The sequence below is a fragment of the Pipra filicauda genome, unplaced genomic scaffold (assembly GCF_003945595.2).
Source record: "Pipra filicauda isolate LSUMZ 115617 unplaced genomic scaffold, ASM394559v2 scaffold2_size9829703_pilon, whole genome shotgun sequence".
Taxonomy (NCBI): domain Eukaryota; kingdom Metazoa; phylum Chordata; class Aves; order Passeriformes; family Pipridae; genus Pipra; species Pipra filicauda.
The window spans coordinates 6700391-6723862 of NW_024104421.1; the positions used below are offsets into that span (position 1 = coordinate 6700391).

At 39.5% G+C, this 23472-nt stretch overlaps 1 protein-coding gene across 6 annotated transcripts in view; it reads right to left on the reverse strand.

Annotated features, from left to right (window-relative positions):
- Window positions 1-23472, reverse strand: part of DGKI (diacylglycerol kinase iota) — a 205421-nt gene that overhangs the window by 18193 nt on the left and 163756 nt on the right. For all 6 annotated transcript variants that reach the window (XM_027743775.2, XM_027743776.2, XM_027743778.2 and 3 more), the window contains one exon: window positions 10677-10702. In XM_027743775.2, coding sequence (XP_027599576.1) covers window positions 10677-10702 — 26 coding nt within the window. The remainder of the gene's footprint in view (window positions 1-10676; window positions 10703-23472) is intronic.

The following is a 23472-nucleotide window of genomic DNA, read 5'->3' on the forward strand; positions in this document are numbered from 1 at the left end:
CACTAGAACTTTGCTGCTAAAACACTTTCAGAAAGAACATGAAGAAAAAAACTCTTATAAACCCCTGTAAGTAACATCTCAGAATCTCAAGGTTCTTTGCTTAAAGTAGGTTGACATGGAAGATATTTATGAAGTTAGTTTTATAATCATTAGTGAGTCAGTAAGAGGAGTTGGTCTGCACTGGAAAGAATCTCAAAGAACAGGACAGTTCTAGTTTGACATCATCAGCAGTACAGGAGTAATGTGCCTTTTTACATGAGTACAAGTCATTCATAAACCATAAATATCTTCCAGATTTTATTAGTTAGATTGCACACCTAATATGACCCTTTCAGAGCCACATTTGAACCCACTACTGCTGTACCAACTAAGCCACATAGAGTGCTAATAAAAAAGTGAATAAAAATAAAGTGAAGGTCTAAAAATTGTGACTGGAGGGAGCAGAATTACATAAAACTATGTTATAAAGTATAAGTACCACACAAAGGAGTTGTCACATCCATGGTTGATTAAAATGCAGCCTATTATGGATCTATGAATGGAATGCAGTCTGGGAGCAAAGTATTATTTGCAACAATACATCTTACCATGAGTTAAAAAATATCAGGCTCACAATGCATCTAATCAGAGTATGGCAATGTTTAAGCACATGGGAAATTATGGCAGAATTCAACTACCCTAACTCAACACTGGTTGGAGGGGTCTTGGGCAACCTGATGATCTAGGGGGTGACATCCCTGCCCATGGCAGGGGAGTTGGAACTAGGTGATCTTTAAGGTCCCTTTCAACCCAAACAATTCCATGATTCTCTGACCTCAAAGACAACTAGGGCTCATGAAATCTTTAGCTCTTTCTAAAGGCACAGATAAGAAAATCGATAATCTGAAGTGATTAGTATCATGTAGAAACCTCATTTAACAGGCAGTGCCTGCAACTGTCCAGCCTGTTCTGAAACACAGTTAACACTGATTCTGAAACATCAGCTAAACACTGATTCAGCATTCGGAATTGATATGCCATCAGCATTTCAGTGCTGGATCTGTCTTACTGGTTAGAGGCAGCTAATAAAAAATACAGGAGCTTTAGTGTGGGGCCCTCAGAATTTGAGTCTCAGTGTTCACTACCATCTCCCATGAGATTGCTCAGGGGAACTCTTAAGAAATACCTCATGAAATACTGCCTTTCTCAAACCCTGTCGAACTGATAAAGAAGAAGAAACTATAAGAAATGACATCATCAGATTTTTTGAGAGTTATTAAACTTAACTTGGCCTATCATTAGCTTCCAAAACATCTCCAATTCTTTATTGCTGTTTTAGACCTTGTGAAATTCATGGAGTCAGAAATTTAAAGTAATTACTGTTTTACACATTGAGAATTTAAAAGCTGACCCTAACTAGAAGAGTGCTTTTACACAGCTGGAGTCTTCTCAGCTGTTAAAGATCAGCATTACAGAAATGATAAGAAAAGAAGCCCTTGTTTTTTATTTTTCACTAGTTTTACAAAAATCAATAATAACTTCTATTTTAATCACTCAAAAAGCTATGCTCTCAAATGAGTGGACTCCATATAGAGTATCATTCAAAAATACATTCTTTTCTCTGTAAACAACAACTTGCTTGTAATAGCTTTATGACAAACTGACAGTAACATAACTTACCCAGAATTTTACAGAACTGACTTCTCTACTCTAGCCATGATCTTCAACCTCAACTTGCAGTTGAAAAGAGGTGGGGGGGCACCATGGGAAATTGGTTTGTGGGCTACTTCCCTTCTGAGAGGACTATGGTCCTCTCAGAAGAGGACCTAAGATACAGAGCAGCACATTCACTTGATTTTTCTGAAGGGTCTCCCAGCCCCATAGAACAATTTTAAGGATCCATGATGAAGAAAAGTTGCAAATCACTGCATTTGAGCTTTTAAAAACACTTTACCTCTTTTCAGTACTTAATCTGCTTTTAAAGTTATAAAAAGAAAAAAACCCTATAAAATATGTGCACCAAGCTGTCTACATAACTGAGAAATTAAGTTACAAAATTAATAACATTTTGTTGGAATGACTGAGCTCACAGGTCTTTGATCTATAGACAATCTCAAGTCTCACCAAAGCTGATGATGCTTAAATATTTTGCTTTGAAGATAAGCTGAGTGAAAGGAGCAATTTAATGTGTCTTCATGTACTTTATGCACCTGCAAATAGTGGAAGTAACTAATGAAGTCCATGAAAAAAATTAAACAGAAGTTAAGCCTTGTAGGTTGAGAGGTCTCCTAAATGCTGGGGGAAAAAAAAAACAAACAACAACAACAAACTCTTCAAATCAAATTTTCCTCCTGATAGAATGAGACAAAGGTCCCTGAATACAAGCCAACAGCTTGGGCCAAAAAAGATGCACCAAGACCCTATATGGGACACTCACCCTTTTTGAAGTCTGTTATTATAGCAGTGTACACCTTATGCCAAGAAAAGGACACAAACATTTGTTTCTACCACAAACCATCAGGACTGCATTTTTCCTTATGCACAGGAAAAGCTGTGTTCAGGAAAAAAAAAAAAAATCATAGAATCATAGAATTGTCTGAGTTGGAAAGAACCTTTAAAGGCCATCTAGTGCAACCCCCCTGCAATGAGCAGGGACATCATCAACTGGATCAGGATGTTCAGAGTCCTGTCCAACCTGACTTTAAATGTTAACAGGGATGGGTCCTCTACCACCTCTCTGGGCAATATGTGTCAATGTGTTACCACACACACACTGTCAAAAATGTATTTCTTATATTGACCCTCTTTCAGTTTAAAGCTACTTGTCCTTGACCTATCACAGCAGGCCCTGCTAAAACGTCCGTCCCCATCTCTTTATAAGCCCCTTCTAAGTACTCTAAGGCTGCAATGATGTCTCCCCAGAGCCTTCCCTCTTCTTCAGGTTGAACAAAACGTCCACTGTCATGAGAATATCCTGCTTGGCCTTCTTACAGAATCTGAGGGCAATGGCTCCAGTCTATCCAACTCAAAATAACTTTGCTGTGAGGCCGTATTTCCATGAAAGACAACCAAGTAAAGAGCCTGAGAGGTCAAAATGCTCCCCGGGAGACAAAAAAAACCCAACAGTGCAGCAACCTACTGCAACTAAAAGCTCAAAAGCACATCAGCTGAACAGCAGCTGGACACAGACGTCTCATGACCGTTCAGCAAGAGGAATATTATGAAGGCCTTCACACAGTATCTTGAACTAATTCATCTGTACACGAAAATGTGTGCATAAGCACACATTCTCCTGTGGTTTAAGAGATACTTTTGAAGTCCACTGGCCCTCTGAATAAGTCATGCCCCAATAACATCTATTTCTAGGATTGCACAAAGTGGTAGAGATCCCTTTTAAATATTTGTGGGTTGTCCTTTACTTAAAAAAGCACTCGATCCTGTGCAGATTCAAAGAAGAGAACTGACACAGTTTTGATTGCACCTGTTTGCCTAACTTGGGAATAAGGCAAAAATTTTAACGTACAAAAAAATCACCCATTATTTAGATGACTAGAGATACAGATTATGAACCTTTACCTTTTAAGAATTTTAAATTCAAACAACAGCACCAAGCCACTGTTTAGAGAGGCGGGGGGAAGGAAAAATAGTCACACATGCTTGCTGAAGGGAAAGAAAGGCTAAATTCTCACTTACACAGAAGTCCCTTCATACAACTGTGGAAGGATAAAAAGGCTTTCAAAGCAGATGTAAATTACACTCAAGCTGCCTTTAAAGCCCCATTTTCACTCAGACTAGTTTAAAGCTACTTTGATGCCAATTAAGAGTCCAACCTGAATTGTTTATGTGGCACTGGTGTAGAGCTGAGAATGCAGTTGATAGGTAGCAGTGGAAGTATTCGGACCCTAACGTAGAACTTTTTCTGCAAGACCATTTAACTCAGATTTACAAAAGGAAAGGATGATAAAGAAAAAGTACTTCCTTTGTAAATAGTTCAGACCCCCAAAGAACAGTTGCAGATAAACTAAGTACCATCTGGCACACATCATCACTTTTTTTCTTTCCTTTTCCCATCCACCCATTTTATTTTTAAGCCAAGACAAGAACAATTAATGTCATTTTCAGGAGTGATGTGGTAGAAGAAAATGTCTCTGATGAAGTGAGAACACAAGGCAGGGAAGACTTTGGCTGACTAATGCAGACAGTTTATCAATGGAGTGGCACAACTTTGGCGGAAAGAGAATTCTAGGTAAAATAATTAAGCAACGGTTTATTTTTAATTTAAAAATAAAAAGGACAGCCAAAAAAAAAAAAAAAAAAAAAAACATTGTGGGCCACACTGTTCCTCCCTCTTCCCTAACTTGGTGGACCATTACCATCACAGGCACTCTTAGCACACTCTTAAGTTTTTTGTCGCTGCAACACTGGCTGCAGTTCCTTTGCCTGGCAATATCCAAGTAACTCTTCCTAAAGCTAGGGCTTCACAATAAGACTAAATCATCTGAAAGTCAGTTCAAGAATATTTTTTCTGGCCAGAGTCTTCAGTGGGTGAAGTGATTGCCACTCTAATATGACCATGAGCAACCTCCATCAGAAACAAAAAAGAGGAGCAAAGTAGGTTGCAAGGTTACCCACAGCTTTTGCTTGAAAACAGGTGCTCTGGTTCAGACAACACACTCCTTACTCCTACTTCCTCCAGAGGGGAAAAGGATAACGGCAGTGGCCATCTGGAAAGAAATGTTTCTCTGTTTTCATCTATTACTCATTCAGATGCCCACATCGGCCAGATGTCTCCCTCCCAGCTGCCTACTGACCCCTCAGGCTGCTTGGATATGATGAAAGGTGGGGTGTAGGCACCTTTTAAAGGTTTTGTCCAGAGAGGATCTGCCTCAGCCCTAGAGATGTGCTTTCGCAGAATGCTTCCTCTTGCTAAGGGTACCTTGGGTCTGCATCAATACCAGCCTCTGCTGAGAAGCAAATGAACAAACCCAGAGCAGATCCCCGAGTATATTGTTGGCTCAGCTGGCCACAGACACACTTTCAAAACACTGTCCAGGAGGGCTTTCTTCCCAAAGTGGCTAATTAATCAAAAGGAATACCTGCAGTGCAGTACACCCCACTGTACTGTCTTTGAATTGTTCAGAGGAAGCATTCCAAGACATCTCAATTTGTTGCTAGGTAAACGCCTCCAGCATCACCCATACAGCTTCTCAGCTCTCTCTTTTGAAGGTATCTGGTGCTCCAAATAGCAATTCATTATTTTTATTTTTTCAGTTCTACCAGCACTGAGATGTTTGGGTTCATTCATAGCACCCTGCTTGTCCTTTTATTCAGTGTGGCAGGAGGCCTCAAAACTCTTGAGAACATCCCTTTGCAGACTATGACTAGCAAGGCTAGTGAACAGTGGCTCCATAAAGAAGAAAGGAAGTTAAGACAGTGAAGCCTGTGTTCCCACAGGCCACTAGGAGCAACAGGAGTGTTATCCATTCTTGTGCTATTTCCTGAGGCTCCTACAACCATTTTCCTCCTTGCACAGGTTCAGACTTCCTCTCTTTAATGGAGCAGACAGCACTGGAGCAAATACCACAGTGCACAGGACATTCTGCCCTCAAGGCAGGAGCAGACATTGCACAGAAAAGCATTTTCCTGTATGGGATGGAGCTGCCACTGCCTTCCATTCATGCACTTGATCACTCTCTTCCTTATAATTCATATAGCAGTTCTCTCAATCCAGAGGGACATCAAGAGACAGAATTAAACCTCTCACCTCAAACTTCCAGTTTGAACCTGGGTCAAGTATTTGCTGTGGAATTTTTTTCTAATAGAGGCTAATTTGGATGTCACCGTTACAAACTCACTTCACTTCTAATGCACTCCCAGCTCTACACAAATCCCTTCTAAGTGTAGGATATCCAGGCTGGATACTAAGTATCAGCATGAAGCCACCACCTGTCAGAATCTGTAAGATCTTTCAGTGTCGCTATCTGTCTTTTCAAGCAGAAAACCCATCCCTTACCTTAATCTCTTGAATAATATTATTATTTTGTAATAACTAACTCTCTCTGAAATTTCTCCATTGAATATATTCACCTCTTGTTTTAATTTCTCATTTGTATCCTATCTTCATGAATTTTGAATCTATTGCACCAGGAAAAAAAAAAAAACAAACAACAAACAAACAGAAACCCTGAGTTTAATCACAGAAATTATGCTGATGCAGCAAAAAAAAAATTAAAAAAAATACATGTCTGCTGAAAGCAAACAAGGCAAAAAGCCCAGTGTCATGGGTTCATAGAGAAATGAGAAAGAGAGCAGTGACATAAATATTTGAAACCTCTAGTCTCCAGATTAGAATGCAACTCAGATGCATAAGGATTAAGCTCTGGTTGACTGCTACTTAAGGTGCATTAGTATAGCTACTTAAAACTGAGTAATTCCATCAAAGGCAAGGTTCTTCTGTTTGAAGTTAGACAAACAAGTATTGAGCAGCACCAGCTCCAAGTTGCCATTAGATGAATAGCATGCCAATGTCCCTACACCATTAATAGCAACACTCAAGAGCTTGCTGGTATTTTTTTCAGAATAATTGGAATGGATGGAACTCACTGTACTCTTTTTAAGACTGTTTCCCTCAATTGCTTACATCATGATGAAGAAGAGCCAACTCAATCACACAGATTAGCAGAGATAAGGCAAATTTGGCCAGATAAAGTTAGGCCAAAGATAATGTAAAATATATTGTTATTTAATACATTAGCGGTGGAAAATTTGTAGGCAAATTTCTACAGGGTGGCTGTGAAGAGGAGCAGTCAGGGCACAGTCTAGTGTACATGTAATGTACAGGGCAGCACTGAAAGGTGCAGGATGAAGGAAGGGTTTGGTAAACCCTCAACAATTCACCTAACAATAATCAGACAACGACTGTGCACTAGCCAGGCAATGCATTAAAAGTCTGCATTCCCTTCACAGTACCATACCTGCTCTAGAAACAATGGATGAAATAACCTCCAACAGTTTCAGACCTGAGCATATGGCAAGGATTTTTATATAGTGAAAATACAGCAGGGGGTAGCATTAACTAACAGATCACTTGCATGGCCCTCCCTCATGGCATCCACCAGGTCTTCTGTGGCCCTGACACTTGCCCATTGTTGAGTTCTCAGCTAATCCCATCACCCAAAGAAGACCATTGTCTTACAGGGCTGCAGGGCATGTAACTGCACCAAGGCCTCTGTGACCGAACAGGTTCCTCCTCCATGTCATTCTTCAGAGTCATCCCTCCAATCCCCTGTCTAAACTACTCTGCTTTGGTATTTACTTGGTTTGTATCATTTTGTCAATCGGTTAGAGAATTTGAGGGTTAGGGGTTTTGTCTGCTCCTTTTGTGTTTCATTTGGTTGGTTGGGGTTTTTTTAATTAAAAAAAAAGGAAATAAGATGGTAGCTTTCACTCTTTACTTATCTATTTCCTAACTACCTGTACCAAGAACAAAGACACAAAACTTTTAAAATCTCTAAGAGGTTTTGGGCATTTTTTCTTTTGAAGTTTGGCATTTTCTAGCAGTACTGTTTCCCTTTCTGTGCCAATTAAAATGGCTCTGCTTTGTAACTGATAAGGGTGCCTTTAACACGTGCCCACAACAAGGAGCATTGTGTGCTGTTACAATTGTTCAATAGATGCCCAGTCTCAGACAGATGGTGCTTTATCCTCATCCACTTTTCAAGACAGCACAATGCATTGTCCCGTCAGGGATTAATGGAAGTGCCACTCACGTTAGATGCTAATTCTGGTAGCAAGTCTGTTAGTACACTACAGATGCTACAGCTACTGTTTGCAACTCGTACTTGAAGCAGGCAGTCTACACTGGAGGTGATTCAGGACATTCAGAAACCAAATGGAGGAGCACAATGCAAGAAACTATGCAGAATGCAACATCATGGTCAATGGGAAAGAGATATTTAAAAAAGAAAGACAAAGATGATGGAAAGAAGAAAAAAACACGGAGAAATAGTAGAAGAAAAAAAGAGGACTGAATATTAAAGCAGACAAAACAAGGATCAGGAACCAAGCGGAAGGTTAGAACTAGATCCAAGAAACAGAGAAAGTGCCTTTTCTCAGAAATTATCAATATCACATCATCAGAAAATCAGCATTAGAATGGTGTCCCATAGTAAGAAGAGGAGCTGTAACACAGGACACAGAGTGATACCAGTGAAGGTACGTTATTCTACAGTTGGATCTTGAACCATTGTGTACCCAAAAGCATTACTGCCTTATAAAACTACATAAGTGTTTAACATATTGAATAGGCACACAATTGAGCACTGATTATTAATGAAAATAGAAGTCTCAAAATTGATTCCAGGATACATACTCCAAGAACAATATACCAGGAGACGTCTGCATAAACACTATAAAAGACAGGCAATTCAGAGATAAGTTTTCGGCTCTCTCATGGACCCTCTCTTTTTTGTTTAGGTAAGAGATTTGAAATTTAAGACTAATTTGAGATGTTCCACACATGCAGTCTCAGTGGACTGAGAAGCATCTAGGTTCTAAAAACCTTATGCTACAGCCCTTTTATCACATTTTCCTTCTAATACTGTGCTCAATACTAACACATGGTCTGTATGTGGCACAGTGAAGAAAATTCAAGCATTGGACCTCTCTATCTGAAAAGTCATTGGGACATGGGAAATCTTTTGTGTTTGAGAGAAGCTCCTACACATGGATGACAAGTCTAGTTAGATACTCCATGGTCACAAAACATCTAATAACTAGCAGTATCACTAATTAGTCAAGGGAACATATGTCTTTCACTCTACATTTAAGAGGAGGTTTCTTATGAGAGAAAAGTCAAAAAGAGAAGGAAGAGGCTATTCCGAGATGTTGGTCAAACCTGAAAAGCCAGACCCTGGCAGCAGATGGTAGATGGCAAACAGGAAGGTTTTGTGAAAAAACTAGAATAGCATAAAAACAGTGGTAAGAAGGAAAGCATTACGGCAGCAGAAAATACTAAACTTTAAAGATTCACAAAGAGATATATATCTGCAACTGCCTGTTGCTCCATTAATAGATAAAAATGAAGCAATAGAATAAATTCAAGGGAAATGAAAAAGCAAGAGCAGCCTATCACTAACAAGCTTATGCACTGAAATGCAGCTTGAATCCAGGTCCTGAAATAGTATATTAGACCATAATGATTTCAACTTTCCTCTGAGGGTTGGAGACATGAGGTATGTTGTTAACTTCTCACAAGTTTCCTGTACTACGGTCATGGTAAAAAGCAGATGAACTATTAAACAGGAAAACTCCATCTGCTTCACAAAATCAATGACCTGCAAATCATAGGAAGCTAATAGGCTACACCAGGAAATTAAACCTGTATACTTCTGCCACTCTCATATTCTTAGTTGTCAGGTGATCCACTTCTGTCAGACACTAGGAATGGAATAGATGGGCTATATGTATCTTTGGGTTTACATGTTTGTCCATTTTTACGGCTTTCTTTGTATCTTTCTTTACTAAAAAAGGACTTGTCAAGGAGATGAAAGAGAATTTATTAATGACAATATGTTTGACAGCCACTATACTGGACTAAAAAGCTCTTGGCTGGAGCCAAGGCTAATTTAGGTTGATACTTAACTAGTCACTCCACATTCCAAGTTAACATAGTTCAGTGACATGCTTCCAGGCTCAGACTTCCTTACATCTCCATTTGCAACAGTCCTTACTATTCCCATCTGGACCTTTCTTGAATAATACTTATTACATTGGCTAGAAAACTTGCGGACTGTATGACTGCATACAAATTGAACGCCAGAAGAAAACAGATATTTATTTCTTTTTAGGCCCAAAATAGTATTCCCAGTTCAGATTTACATGATGAACTTTCTCCTTGCAGTCAGTCTCCTTTTTTTTTTCCCCTTCCTTCCTTATGCAAATCTACCAATGCAATTATCACCCCCCTTACAGTATGTGTCTTGATTTCAGTACCAATGCAACCACACTTTAAGGTACTGTAGAGGGATATTTGTAGCACCTAGCTCTAAGAATCTAAGTTGGTCAAATTATTAACGAGTTAATTACCTCAAACTCCCTCTTCAGTCCATAGGTAAAGATCAGATCCTTCAGCCTCCTTCTGTGCAAGCATATTACCATAACCTGCAACACTTGCTACTTTAAGCCATAAGATTTTTACATGTAGAAGCTCCTAGCTGTGCTAAATTCCGTACTGTCCTACCAAACTCACTTTACTGGTAACACAAGATAATGTGTGTTGAAGACTTTAAAGCATAATAGACTCTCCTTTCAGCTACAAAGATGCCGTCCTGTAAGAGTTATAAAAGAGGCACTTATCTTTACAAAAAACATACATTTTCCTTTAAGCCCACACATCATTTTCTATAGGTAAAGCCCTGTACAGTTGGGTGAATAAATTGTAAATGCTTGCAATTGTTCCATTTGATTAAGTAAGACTGATTTCACAAATAACACTGGCTTAACTTCTGTCAGTCCCAACTAAATCAACTAAATGATCAAGCACTTAATGTCTAGGGGTGAGCAAAGTTTGATCAAGATCAAAGTTACATTTTTACAAAGTCATTTTTCTCCACTATGAGGGTGTTAAAATATAGCTTACTAACTATTCTTTGGCCTCATTTTTAATACACCATTAGTATCAATAAAACAGATCTTACCTTGATCTTCTGAAGAAACTGGTGACCTGGAACAAAACAACAAAATCCAGTCAATCTTTGGTAAAAAAAGGCCACAAATAAAGTTCAGTCTCAGTGTGGGGAATGGGATATGGACTAATTTGAAGTTTTTATTCTTTATTTCTTATAAGAGAGGATTGAAAGGCATCTGGCAAAAAAAAAAAAAAAAATAGAGCTGAAAAGGACAGAGACCTAATCTAGCAGCAGGTTCTGCAGGCCAGAGTGACCATATGGAGTCATGTCCCTGAGGACTGATGCCAAGAGTGTCTGTAGATAGTTGGCAAAAAACTCATTTACTACTGTCACTGCCAGAAGAAAACCTCTCAACTAAGGGTGGTCAAGGAAATTACATCTCAGCAGGAACTCACAGTCATTACAGTGGCTTTTTTTTTTTTTTTGCCATAAGTCAGTGTAGTGGCTTGCATAAAACACTAGTCATAATTAATAACAGTTAATGTCATCTTCACAAAAGCAACAGCACAGATAAAAAAATAAAAAAAAAGGTCTCGAACAGATGTAGGTACAGAAACATACCAGCAGCAACACAAGTTATAGGATACCCTAATTGGTGGATAAAGCCTCTGATAATACTTCAAGAGAGTGAAGGGTTTTAAAACATGAGGGACCTCTCAGTGCCCCTGCTGATAAACTGAAGAACCTCACTGAATTCCAGGGATTTGTGTCACAGTTCTCATCACTAAGGATCACGCTTCTCATGGTTTTGGTCACCACTCACAACAAAGGAACATAAAGAGGCTTAAGTACTGACCCTTCATTTTCCCTTTTGCTGCAGTAGCCTGGCTTAGCAAAACTGGGCCTAACTGTATAGATGATTATGCAATATACCTTCATTATTTAAACCAGATTGATAGCATGCAGTGGACTGGACCATTGCCTCAGCACTTCCCCAGCACAGATTCAGTTACATACATAGCCTTCCCATCCAGGTAACAATGAGTTTGTTCCTGCAGTGAATGGGGCAACCCATGTTTCCTTTCCAAGATATTTAATTTTACAACAATGTACAAAAATAACAAATTACAAAGGATTTAAAAATGTTAGTGTTGCCAACAAACAGATCAAAGCTGACATAAAAAAAGCAGCCGCAGAGGGGTGAAGGGAAAAGAAGGAACAAAGGGGAAAAGAGCACATGTATATTTAACTGACTCAGCAGGGGCTGAGGATTGGAGGGGGGAAAAGAAGGGTTAGAAACCCTGGGTTGGAGGAATAAAAAAGCTGAGGAAGGAGTCATGATCTCATTTCAGAACAAGGGTCTGAAAAAGAAGGTTGAGGGATCATAGAACATTAGAAGCAGATACGCAAATATCTAGATAGATGCAAACAGAACAAATGGAAAGAAAAGAAGGAAACTTTCCTGACAAAGTATACCATTTTCTTTGCTTTAAAAAAGAGAAAGATTTGCAAATACAGAGAGGAAAGAGTTACAGCACAGCTGGAGCAATGGTCACTGTGAAAGGAAAAAATTTGATTGCCTAATTGAGATTCTGACTGCACAAGAAGCCAATGTGTCTGTATGGATCAGAATTAATTAGTCCTCTAGAGCCATTAAAGTCTCTGATTGCTACTGAACATCCTAGGCATGCATCCTGCTCTGCTGCCAACCAGGGCAGCTCTGCCTTTGCACTTCAGCCATGTCTGTGGAAGTACAGCAGAAATGCAGGTAACTGGAGGATTTAGCACACATAACTAGGAGTGTCCCACTGCTTTGACCAGTTAGTTACAGACCTTCGTCCACAACCTCTAGCAGTAGCCCTTCTGAAGATCAAAACTCGACACACAGTGTTTCCTACAAGGTTAAACAGTGCAGAATGGGTCATAACAAGTGATGGAAATTTTTAGGCACTTAAAAATATTTTTACACGCAGGAGTCATGCCAGGTTCCTTAGCTAATGTATCCTAACTCTCCACCCATTGCTAATGCAGTATCCCACAGCATCAGCAGAATTTATTCCTTTGTTTTGTTTCTTAATTGCACAGTTTCATCACCTTTCAGATCTTTATTTGAAACAATAAAATAACCAGTACACATTATCCTATAATTTGACTCTTTATGCTTGGTAAAACAGGTGTCATTAGTTCCTTAAAGCATCAACAACATGAAAGACGGTATTAAAACACCACTGCCTTTTCAATTAAAACACTGATTGAAAGGAAGGAAGAAAAACATATTTATCCATATTTAGTGTGCCTAAAATTATTATATATTTTTTAATATATTACTGTGATGCTGCTTAGTTGTATGCCTTGAACACAATGTTTGAACAGGAAGATATCTAACACTATTACTGATGCTACTATCAGTGGTTTCAGTTGAAAGGATTCATCAAGCATATTTTGGAACCCTGTAGCCCTGTTCCTGAGAAAATAAGGTTTATAAAACCACAGCCTCTTGATATGTACATATGCACCTCCCTGTCTCACCCTAATAAACTCTGAGCTTGTTGGCTGTGTTATCCATTGTTAACAGAGGGGCTAGAGAGTCAATATCTGCTTTCACAAGGAAACACATTAGCATAAGCTGAAACTTTCTGACGTAGCGGCAAAGCCACAAAGAGAGGTTTTGAATATCTCAACCCCAGGAAAAGCCTCAACGAGAGCTTCCACCACTGGAGACACCAGAAGTTCAACCCCAATAAACTAGGCTTTCTTTGTTCCACTACACGCATGAAGTATTTTGGCAAAGAGTGGGGAAGACTTTCAACATCCTCCTACAGTTCCAGGCCATACAATTTAACATGGGGGAGGCTTTCCTAACTGCTCAAATATTGGCCTAACTACACTATGGGGACTCTTGCTCATAGCCATAATGGAAGAAAGTGAGACTGCTGAAAAGTTCATACTAATAGTGTTGGGCATTTTATGCATTGACTAGTCTACCCCATGCTCATGACAGGCTCTAAGGGAGGAAAGAAAGAAAGTGTAATGACCTGCTCTAAACCACATACACTCACTCCACAGTCACAGGGGGCTTTCCTGACAGGAAAAAAAATCCAGTGGATGCTCATATTTCCGGTCACACATCTTTCTCTCAGGTCTGTAAGAAGTGTTAGAGATATACTGTGGCAGCACTGGTCACCAGACAGGTGTCCCAAGAAAGGAGATTCTCAGCTGCTAACATCCACAGAGTAACCATCTATCTAGTGCCTGTCAGCTACCCTCCTAGTATGATTCTAGCTGTGTGTTTTACTGTCATAAAGAAGCAAGTTATCATTCTCACGACTTCCAGGCCTTAAAAAAATAAGAGGCAAGTCAGAGATACTTCAGGAAAAACTAATATACTGTCAAGATCTGTGATCTCACCTGGGTCAAAACACTTTGCCAAATGACATCTTGAAGAGATTTTCATTTGGTTAAACAAAACAGAAAAAATATTCAGGCAAAAGTTCAGGCCCTGCAATATCCTGTTCTTGGTATCAACTGTTAGTTTTTTCTGGTTTTGTCTTGGTGTAAAATTAACTTGTAGAAAGAAAGGCTTGCCATCTCCCCAAGAGTAAAGACAGGCCAGATTGTCTGTGACTGGTTACATTTCCAGATGCATGAAATTCAATTAGCTCTTCTACCAACAATGATATTTTCTCATGCACAAATGAGACAGGGAAGCCTCATTTCACATATTTTCATCGTAGGCATTAATCTGACCTTCCTCTTGCTCTGGTTTAATGAACAGCTATTGTAGTAGCGGATAGTTAAAGCAAAGACAAATATTTCTATGATAGAGAAGGGAGGAGGAAGAAAAGCATGTTAACACTTATGTTTGCTTTCCATGCTGTCATAGGCCTCCTTTCTTATGGGTCCTGTAGTAGTGTTCTGTTGCAGAGTGGCAAACTCTAGTCAGAGGGATAACAGAACTTGCAAGCCTTAGTCTGCAAGGGGAAGGTGTGCATTATCTGTTCCACCATCCCCTATACAAGCAAAGAAACACTCTTGGAACATAACACAAAATGCACAAGCATGTCCTAGAAAATGAGGTACACTTATTTAGAAAGGCATAAAAAAGCTATAATAATAGCGTAAAAAGACCCTAATCATACACACACTAGACACATCCAGCAAACTGGAAGTCTTAAAACACTGAAGGCATGAGACCTGCCCATCTAAAACAGGCTTCAAAATTAATGGTCCAATCCAACGCTCACTGACATTTTTCCACTCGCTCTTACAGCATTTGGATGAATCGCTGGAAAAATCTAATCCTCAGTATAGCCAAGGCAGCCTTCTATATCATACAAGCCTTTCCCAAACAGCCAAACACAATCAGAGCTGTTTCCAAGTGCACTCTCTAATGTGCAAGCACTAGATTTGATCAGCACTAGGTGGGTAGAAGAGGAAATGTTTATTTCTAAGGAGGTAAGTGCAGGGACTGTCACAATTTTGAGCCTAGTCAACTGAGGCTTAGTAACCTAGAGATATACAGCCAGTCTTCAGCAGATGAGTTCTAACAAAATTTCAGCAAATGGGTACATTATTTATGAAGACAAAAGCCTCTGGAGAAACAAACTTAGAGCTGATGTAAAGCAGCTATTTTAATCAATAAACCTGTGGCAAAACCCATCTGCACCAGGCCTATTTAAAACCAGTCATTTAATATTTAAGGGCCAAATAACAATCTGTGTGCAGATTCTGCAGGGTTTTATGAACATTCCCCTTTTTTCCTGCTTAAGCAATGTATTTCTGCAAACTTTCTAATTCAGTCTGACAACAGCTGTCTATGATGAGGGGAGAGGAAGAGCTGTCAGATTAAACTCATTCCTTCTCATTTTACATGTACATCTCCTCAGAATCAAAAGTGGCATTCCTCTTGGGATTTATTCACATATTCCCTGATTGCAAATGAAGAAAAATTTTAGCGCATTAAGTATTTTTAAAATAAATTTGAGGAAACCCTCTCATTCAGCTATCTGTATCAATGCCTCTGGGATTATGAGTCCCCTGCAGACCCAGTTGCAGACAATGTATCAAATTTTACTTCTAGAAAGGCAGAACTCTTGCTTTCCTGGTCCCTGACCAGATCATGTTCGGTTTGGGCATGACCATTTACCGCCATGGCACCCGAAGAAAAAGAAAAGCCTAAGAATTACTGGGACCTTCCTCACACTTTGACCCTATACGTTCCCAACTCAGAGTGACCATCACAGGCTGGAGAAATACAGCAAGCTAGCAAATTCATGAAGTGCAAATGCAAAGCCCTGCACCTCAGGAGGAATAAACTCATGCAATAAGACAGGCTGGGAGGTCTAACAGCTAAAAACAGCTTTTCAGAAAAGGATGCATAATGTTAGCAGAGTACAAGTTGAACGTACATCAGCAGAGTTTCCTGTGTCAGCAAAGGCCAGTGACACACTGAGCTGGAATTGCAAAAGCACAGCCATAAGGCAGATGGAAGTGATTTTTGACCCTCTACTCAGTGCTTGTGAGACTTTAGAACAAGACAGACATTGGCAAACTGGACTGAGTTCCAAAAAGGGCTGCAGAGATGGTGAGGGCATGTGAGGAGAGACATATGAGGAGAGGCTGAGGGAGCTGGGTTCATTCAGTAAGAAGAGAAAGTTTAAGGAAAATCTAATTGCTGCCCTCAACTACTTAACGGGAAGGTATAAAGAAGACAAGAAAGAAATGGAGAAGCAATATGGGAAATTCAGATTGGGTGTTAGGGAAAAAAAATTTACCATGTGGATGATCAAACGGAGGAAGAGGCTGTGCAGAGAGATTATTGAATCTCCAGTTTTGCAGATATTCAAAATTCATCTGGACAAGGTTCTGAACAACTTCATCTAGCTGGATCTGTTTTGAATGAGGATTCGTACTAGATGACCTTCAGGGGTCCTTCCCAACCCAAATTTTTTGCAGTTCTTCGAGTCTCTCTGCAAAGCTTTCTATTTTTACTATTCCACTTTTCCTGTCATTCTTTCTTCTCAAATATTTCTCATGGACAATAACCATACTGTCTCACACACATGGGAAAATGCTGACCAGCTATGCTCCCTGAATCTAAGAAATTCTGTTCAAGTTATTTATTATTTTGCAGAAGTCTGTTTGGACATATCCTGTAACCTACAACAACACTCTGGAGAGCCTACTTTTTTCTAATTCTGCTGAAGGCAAAGATCCATATTCTTTCTAGCCTCTCTGTGACTTCCTTGGGCAGCCTCAGTGTCTACCTGCACTCAACTCAGGCTGTTCACAAACACTCCAACATATGGAATATAATTCAGTGCTTCTTAGGGAAACCAGGGCAGTTCAGATGTATTCCTTGCTGGGTCTAAGGCATGTCTGTGTCCCTTTTGTTGTCACGTCTTTTCTCATTACTATCTAACTTTTTATCTCTTACCATTTCTCTGTCCACTGTGGAATGCTTTAATGAAGGTTTGGAACACCACAATACAGCCATACCTGAAGTTGTACTGACACCCAGAGGAGTTGTTTGGGAATTGCTTCTTAACAAGGGAATAAAGTTTTGTTGCAAAATCAGATACAAACCCAAACATGCTTAAGGTTAATTCAAAATGAAAAAAAAAAAAAAAGGAGAAAAAAAAGGAAAAGAAAGAGGGGTAGAGAAATGTTCTATCACATTCATCTTGAATAAGATAATTGAGAAAGCTGGCTTGTTATTTACTTGAAGGTATGTCCAGAGGAACAGCATGATCACTCTACGGTGATTAGTTTGTTTGGTTTTGGGTTTTGGTTCGGTTTCTTGTTTTAAATACTTGGCCTTTCTTTCTCTCATCATCACATGAAACCAAAGTATCTCAGCAGAATGCAGAATATAAGAGGGCCTAATCCCAACTTCTTTGAAATGCTATTCTTCCATTTCCAGATTTGAATTAAATCTTCAAAATCCTCCCTGACCTACCCGACAACATCTTGATGAGTTTAGGTGCCAAAGGTAAAGGAAAAGCAGTAGCTGATGTGGCTCTAACCCTAAAAGAAAGCAAGATCTAGCCACACCATGTAATGCTTTGGTGAAACAACAAACTGGCTGTCAAGGGACTGGATGTTGTTTGACAGAGATCATTATTAAGAATACCTAGAGCACAAACTAAAGGGGCTAGGTTTATGCACTTCCATGGCATTCTGCATGAAAATAAAAAATATGTATTAGGTGCAATTAGGTAACAAAACATCTGGCCTCTTTCCTCAGCAAAGAATCAGTGGACTTTTACTTTTTCCAGGAAAAGATTAACACAGAGGTCATTTTGCTATGACTTTTGTTTTTTATTTAACCCAGAGAAAGAAATTATTTTTCTAACCACAACACCATGACAGCCACAATGCAAGCATATCAGATACAACCTGGTTCACAAGACATACCTCCACTTGGCCCTCAGGCTTAGATGGAGGTGAAGCACATCAGCTGCTTGGTATCCTGAGGTACTACCCAAATAATTTTGGGCCTCTTTGGGTTTCTAAACAATCTAAAAGCTACTTTAAATGGTCTGTTTGTTGCAGCAATGCAAACCAGTCACTTTTTCATAAATAGCATTTAGTTCCTGAAACACAAGAATCTCTCAGAAACAAATTCTTGCAACTATGTCCAAAAATAAGTGGCCTGATTTTCACAAAGTTCTAAGCACTAAGAAATCCTCACTTTGTTGCCATCTTTAAAAAAAAAAAGACCCCAAAATTAAAAAAAACCTTAATAAATATGCATAACACACCATGTCCTAGGCAGAGCAGAACTGTTAAGCCATTTACACTCCTTCTATAGACTAATTTATGGAGAATAAAACTTCTAATGGGAGTTTCAGATACGGTTTTGTGCTGCACTTTTAGATGCCTGGCACAGAAACAGGAATCTAGGAGTCAGGGTTACACTGGCTCCAAGCCACCTCTGTCTCTCTGATTTCAGCTCTTGGCATAATTTAGCCAGGTCCATCTGTCCCTGCTTGCCCATGGGCACCAACACTGCCAGGAACCTCATCAGGGCTATGTGTTATGGCCCCACTTCTCATGTATTTCCCTCCCTTGCACACACCTCTGTGCCAGCACTGCTAAACACTCTTTCTTGTCTCAGCTACGGAGACAAAGCTGTGGGTTTTAGTGCTCCTTTCCTAGAGCAGAGGAGCAGCAGACAAGCAAGGACAATTTGAATGCTTTTAAGCTCGCAGAAGTTTCTCCTCTCACCCAAGAAGTCCTTTGGTGGGCATCTTAAGAGGACACTCTAGCTTCTACACCCTGACATATAAGCCTGCAGCCAAGGGACTAGGACACTCATCCCAGACATGGAAGAGCAAGGGCAGCTCCCTGTAGAGCAGCCATGCCAGGACACACAACCTGGGAAACACACTCCCTCAGCAGCTCTCAAGTGAACCAGAGAATCTCTCCCCAACCCAAAAACACTAAACTCAACCCATGTTCATGGGTACTTTCTGTTTCAAGCAATGTTTTCCAGAAGACATAAACCTCTTCCATGCACACTTCCACAAAGCAAAACCAGCTCACAAGTGAATTTTTCAAGTAGCCCCAGTGCAAAATCTCACTTTTCGTTCCATGAGTCAGTTGAAGGCTCATGTCAGAATATTGTTCCCAGTCTCACCCAAATACTCTAAAATTTGTAAGTTTAAAATACTAAATTGCAAACCTCAAAAGGTGACCTATTTTCATGTAATTATCCTTTGTCTTTTGCTTTTTGTTGCATGGTATTTTTGACACTTCCCAGTTTTCAGCCACAGATGAAACACAAGCAGGAAGATATCTGAAGAATTTGAGAAAATTAGCACAGCTTTGACTTTTTTGAGTTTGACACTGTTAGCTCAGGCAAAGTAGTACTTCTGTGTGATAGTTCAGAGCACTTATTTTTCCAAACTACATTTCTATTCTCTTTGCAAGCCTGTTAAAACAGAACTTAGGAATATGAACAAGGTATTAAAAAATGCAATCTGAATGCATATTATGAGATGTCCAAGTGTGAAAGCTTGAACACACTATGTAGTCCAATGTGTGTATAACATATGTACAGGACTGTATTTCGTACCAGGGCTCTGAAGCTCACTAGTTTTGGCTTTGATAAGACAGCTTGGTACTGAGTGAGAACACATTAAGAACCACTCTCCTCTCTGAGCAGATGGCAGCTCCTTATGGCAGGGACAGAGCACATGGACACAGGCTTGCTATTCCTGTGCAATGCTCAGAAAACTAGGACTGGGATGTTTGGGTTTTGGTTTCTGTTGTTCGGTTTTTTTCTTACTTCAACTCTTACAAATAAGTAACAAGTACACAGAAATACAGATATACATATTATCTAAAACTACAAGGTACACTACTTTTCCAAATTTTTTTGGACTGTAAGTCTGCCATGCTGGAGAATATTCACCCTATATTTATAACAGTGCTTAAAGTATGCCCAGAAGAATACATACTTTCATTCTGTCAGTCATCCTTTATCACCCCAGTAAATCCATCCAGCTCCTCTTCCAGTGCCTTAATGTCACTGGGGACCATAGGTCTGCTCTTTCCACTCCATAAAGTTGGAGAGAGGGATATTCCCATTCTACAGTGGCATCATCAGATCCACTCTGCCTACCCTTCTCCTGCCATGCGCAGTTAGCACATGTCCAATGCTTGCAGGAAAGCAGTAGGCCCTAAAGATCAAACTATCAAATGTCATTTTCTTTTATCCAGACAAACAGAAAACAAGATTACAGGAAGTTACCCTCGTAATGTATTCCTGTCTTCTTTGCTGTAAAGCTGTTTTACTTCTCAGTGAAGATTCTTCTTTGCAAACCAAGAGCTAAAGTAAGCAAGCAAGGATGGAAGCCAATGGCAGAAAAGGATAGAGTTGTAACAAAAAAAGAGAAAAGAGACTCTATTGCTTCAGTCTTGGCTATCAGCTAGAGAGTAGAAAGCAGATATATCGCTGTTACGGTAAAGCACTTAAGGAAAACCAAGGCACCCAGCTATCTGTACTCTGTCAACATAAATTTTTATCCCTTAAATGCACCCCAAATTATAAAAAACCCCTTACATTCCATGTGGAAAACTCGTTGCCACCCCTTTATCTATTGGAACTATTCAGAAAACATTTTCAAGCTAGGTGATAGTTGAGTTTTTCACATCCAAGTAAGATGGTTCCTTGGTCAAGTACATGTGTGTTCTGTTGCTTGAAGTTGCTCCAAGGGGAAGAGGAGAGCTGGATTGCTTGCATTCCCCTTTTGGAAAGTAGAATGTCAGTCTAGAGGCAAGATCTCTCTAAAGAAACAAATTTGTAGTCTCATGGTGTGTGAGAGTGTTTTGCATGTCACTGTCTGCCAAAATAATTTGCCATCAGGGTGAATTTCCTCAGCTGTGCCTCAGGTGTTGTGATGCCACAAAAGTCATTAAGAGCCCTCATGTTGAAGGCTCAAGGGCAGGTGGGTGGGAAAAGAGGAAGCTAAAATCCCACCCAATCCACTCTGGGGAGCTAAATGCTGAATAATAAAATTAATTGGTTATAAGTACCAAGGAGAATAAAAACATCTTCCAGGATACAGTACAGGATGTACTCAATTTCCATCACATACTGAAGGGGCAGATACATAAATCACCTCATCAGATGTGCCTACTGTTATTAAAACCCCTTAGTAATTAGGCACCTCAACAACAAAGGCTGAAGACTTCATTCTTGAAGAGAACAACACCCTTTGCATTGCATTAACATATACAAATAAGGCCACAGACGTGCAAATCTGAACCAAATTCTTATTTCTTCCTTTCCCAATTATGGTTAACAAGAGCAGAAGCAAAAGTCAGAGTCTTAAAGCTCATTATTACTAGGACAGGGGTTGTCAGGATGATGTACAAGAACCAAATAATAGTGACTGTTGCAAAAATTTTAATAAGTGAAACCCATGAATTTTCTGCACTCCAATTCTCTCTACATAAGGCCAGACTTTGGCAGTAGTGACATAAAAATTCTACTAATTTAAACAGAGGAAAAGGTGATTAAACAAGGTTTTGCCTGTATTCAATTACTTAAGGGTGGCACCAGAAGTTGCTGAAAATTTGTGTTGAATAGTTTCCAGAACAATCTGATTCTCACTGTTTGCAGAGATCCCTCAGGTCTGGTGGGCGCAATCACCATAGGGCCATGACTCATCCCCTGACCAAACAGGGACTGTAGTGGCAACACTTTCCCTAGTCCTGCTTTTGTGCCTTCAGAAAAAGGAGCAAAATGCCAGGATCTTTGCCTGCCTGGAACCACACCTGAGATGGTACCAACATGACTCAAGTAATGCAAAGCCTCTTGAATCCTGAGCTGAGGACATCTGTTCTCATGTTTACCTCACTCAGGATAAACCACAAGCATACCTCATGCAGGCCAATCTTTGCAAAGATATTTTGGTATGAACATTCCTCTCCATCCTCTGTCATTTTAACATTGTCTTCCTCTCCCAACTCTGCCTTTCTTCTACAGTTGAGTTGTGTTTACTAATTAGTAACACATCTTCTAGGAGTCCCATCTTCCAGTCATGACAGGGATGAACGTCACCAGAACTAGAGACACTATTTGGGGGAGGTGGACATGGATTAGGTGAAATGTGGGAGAGGCTCAAAACTAACTTGTGAATTAATTTTTGTCCAGGTAAAAGTTTTAATTCCAGGTACATGACAGATCTTTGGACAAATTTGTATATATTCTGCATCTGCAGCTGTACTTGGTTTTGCTGTATAATAAGCAGCTCCAGAAGGAGAAAAAAAGGTTCCTCTAGAAAAATTGTGAAAGCTCAAATTAGCTTCCAAATAGTAATAGATACCAGCAACAGTAGGTGTCCATACAGAAACTTTTGAAAGCCCACAGGCTGCAAAGCAGCACAGGGCATTAAGCAAGACTTTTGTTTGTTGATATGGAGAGAGTATGAATCTCACTGGGAATTATTTCTGTCTGCAATATTACAGATTGTTCTCGTATTCAGGGATTATGCCACAAAATAAAAATAACTATACTGGTTTAGAGTAGCTCATTACTGAACTGGCTATACAGAAAAAAAATAAGAAATTCAATCTATTTTGGGAATGGACCTTAAAAACAGAGATTTCTGAGAGAAATTACACTCCTTTTTGTCAGCCAAGATCCACCGTTTTTAAGAGCCTTGCTATTGTTTGTCAGGCTGAATTTTTTTTTGTGGATGGCAAAACGCTTCAAAAAAATTATTTAAATATATCCAAAAATCTGTGAGATTTTCATTGTTACATTTAAAGGAATGAGAAATGGTAGAAATCAATTTTTTCAGAACCACAGGCACATATTTTCAAGGTAGAATTCCAAAGGAAACCAATAATTACTGCTTTTTTTTCCCCACTGAAAATCTCCAAAACCAATGAAGGTGGCTAAAAACTTGAAATATATGAAGAGAATATTCACAACAGGACCATAAAATATATGGCATTTATTATCTACCACACTTGTGCACCAGAGTGTAAAAAAATTAACAGGTTCCATCTTTGTCAAGAAATTCTCCATAAGTCGGGGTAAGGGGAGATTTACAGCAGCAACTGAAAAAAGGTTTTCCTAATGGTGGATAAACTGTAGCCCCTATCTGGGATGTGTTTAAAATTGTAAGGATTATGACTGCATTATGCTGACAACAGTAAGAGCTCTAAAAACACATGACCAGGATCCACACTGAAATGCGTCACTTTTGCACTCAATCTCACTTAGAGAACTTGCTTTCCCTTCAATTTCTTATCCACTTGCTATATTCTTATAATTTATTTTTCTTTGCTTTCTTCAAAGTTCTATTTAACCCATGTTTACCTTTTCCTGACTTATTCTCAATCCTCT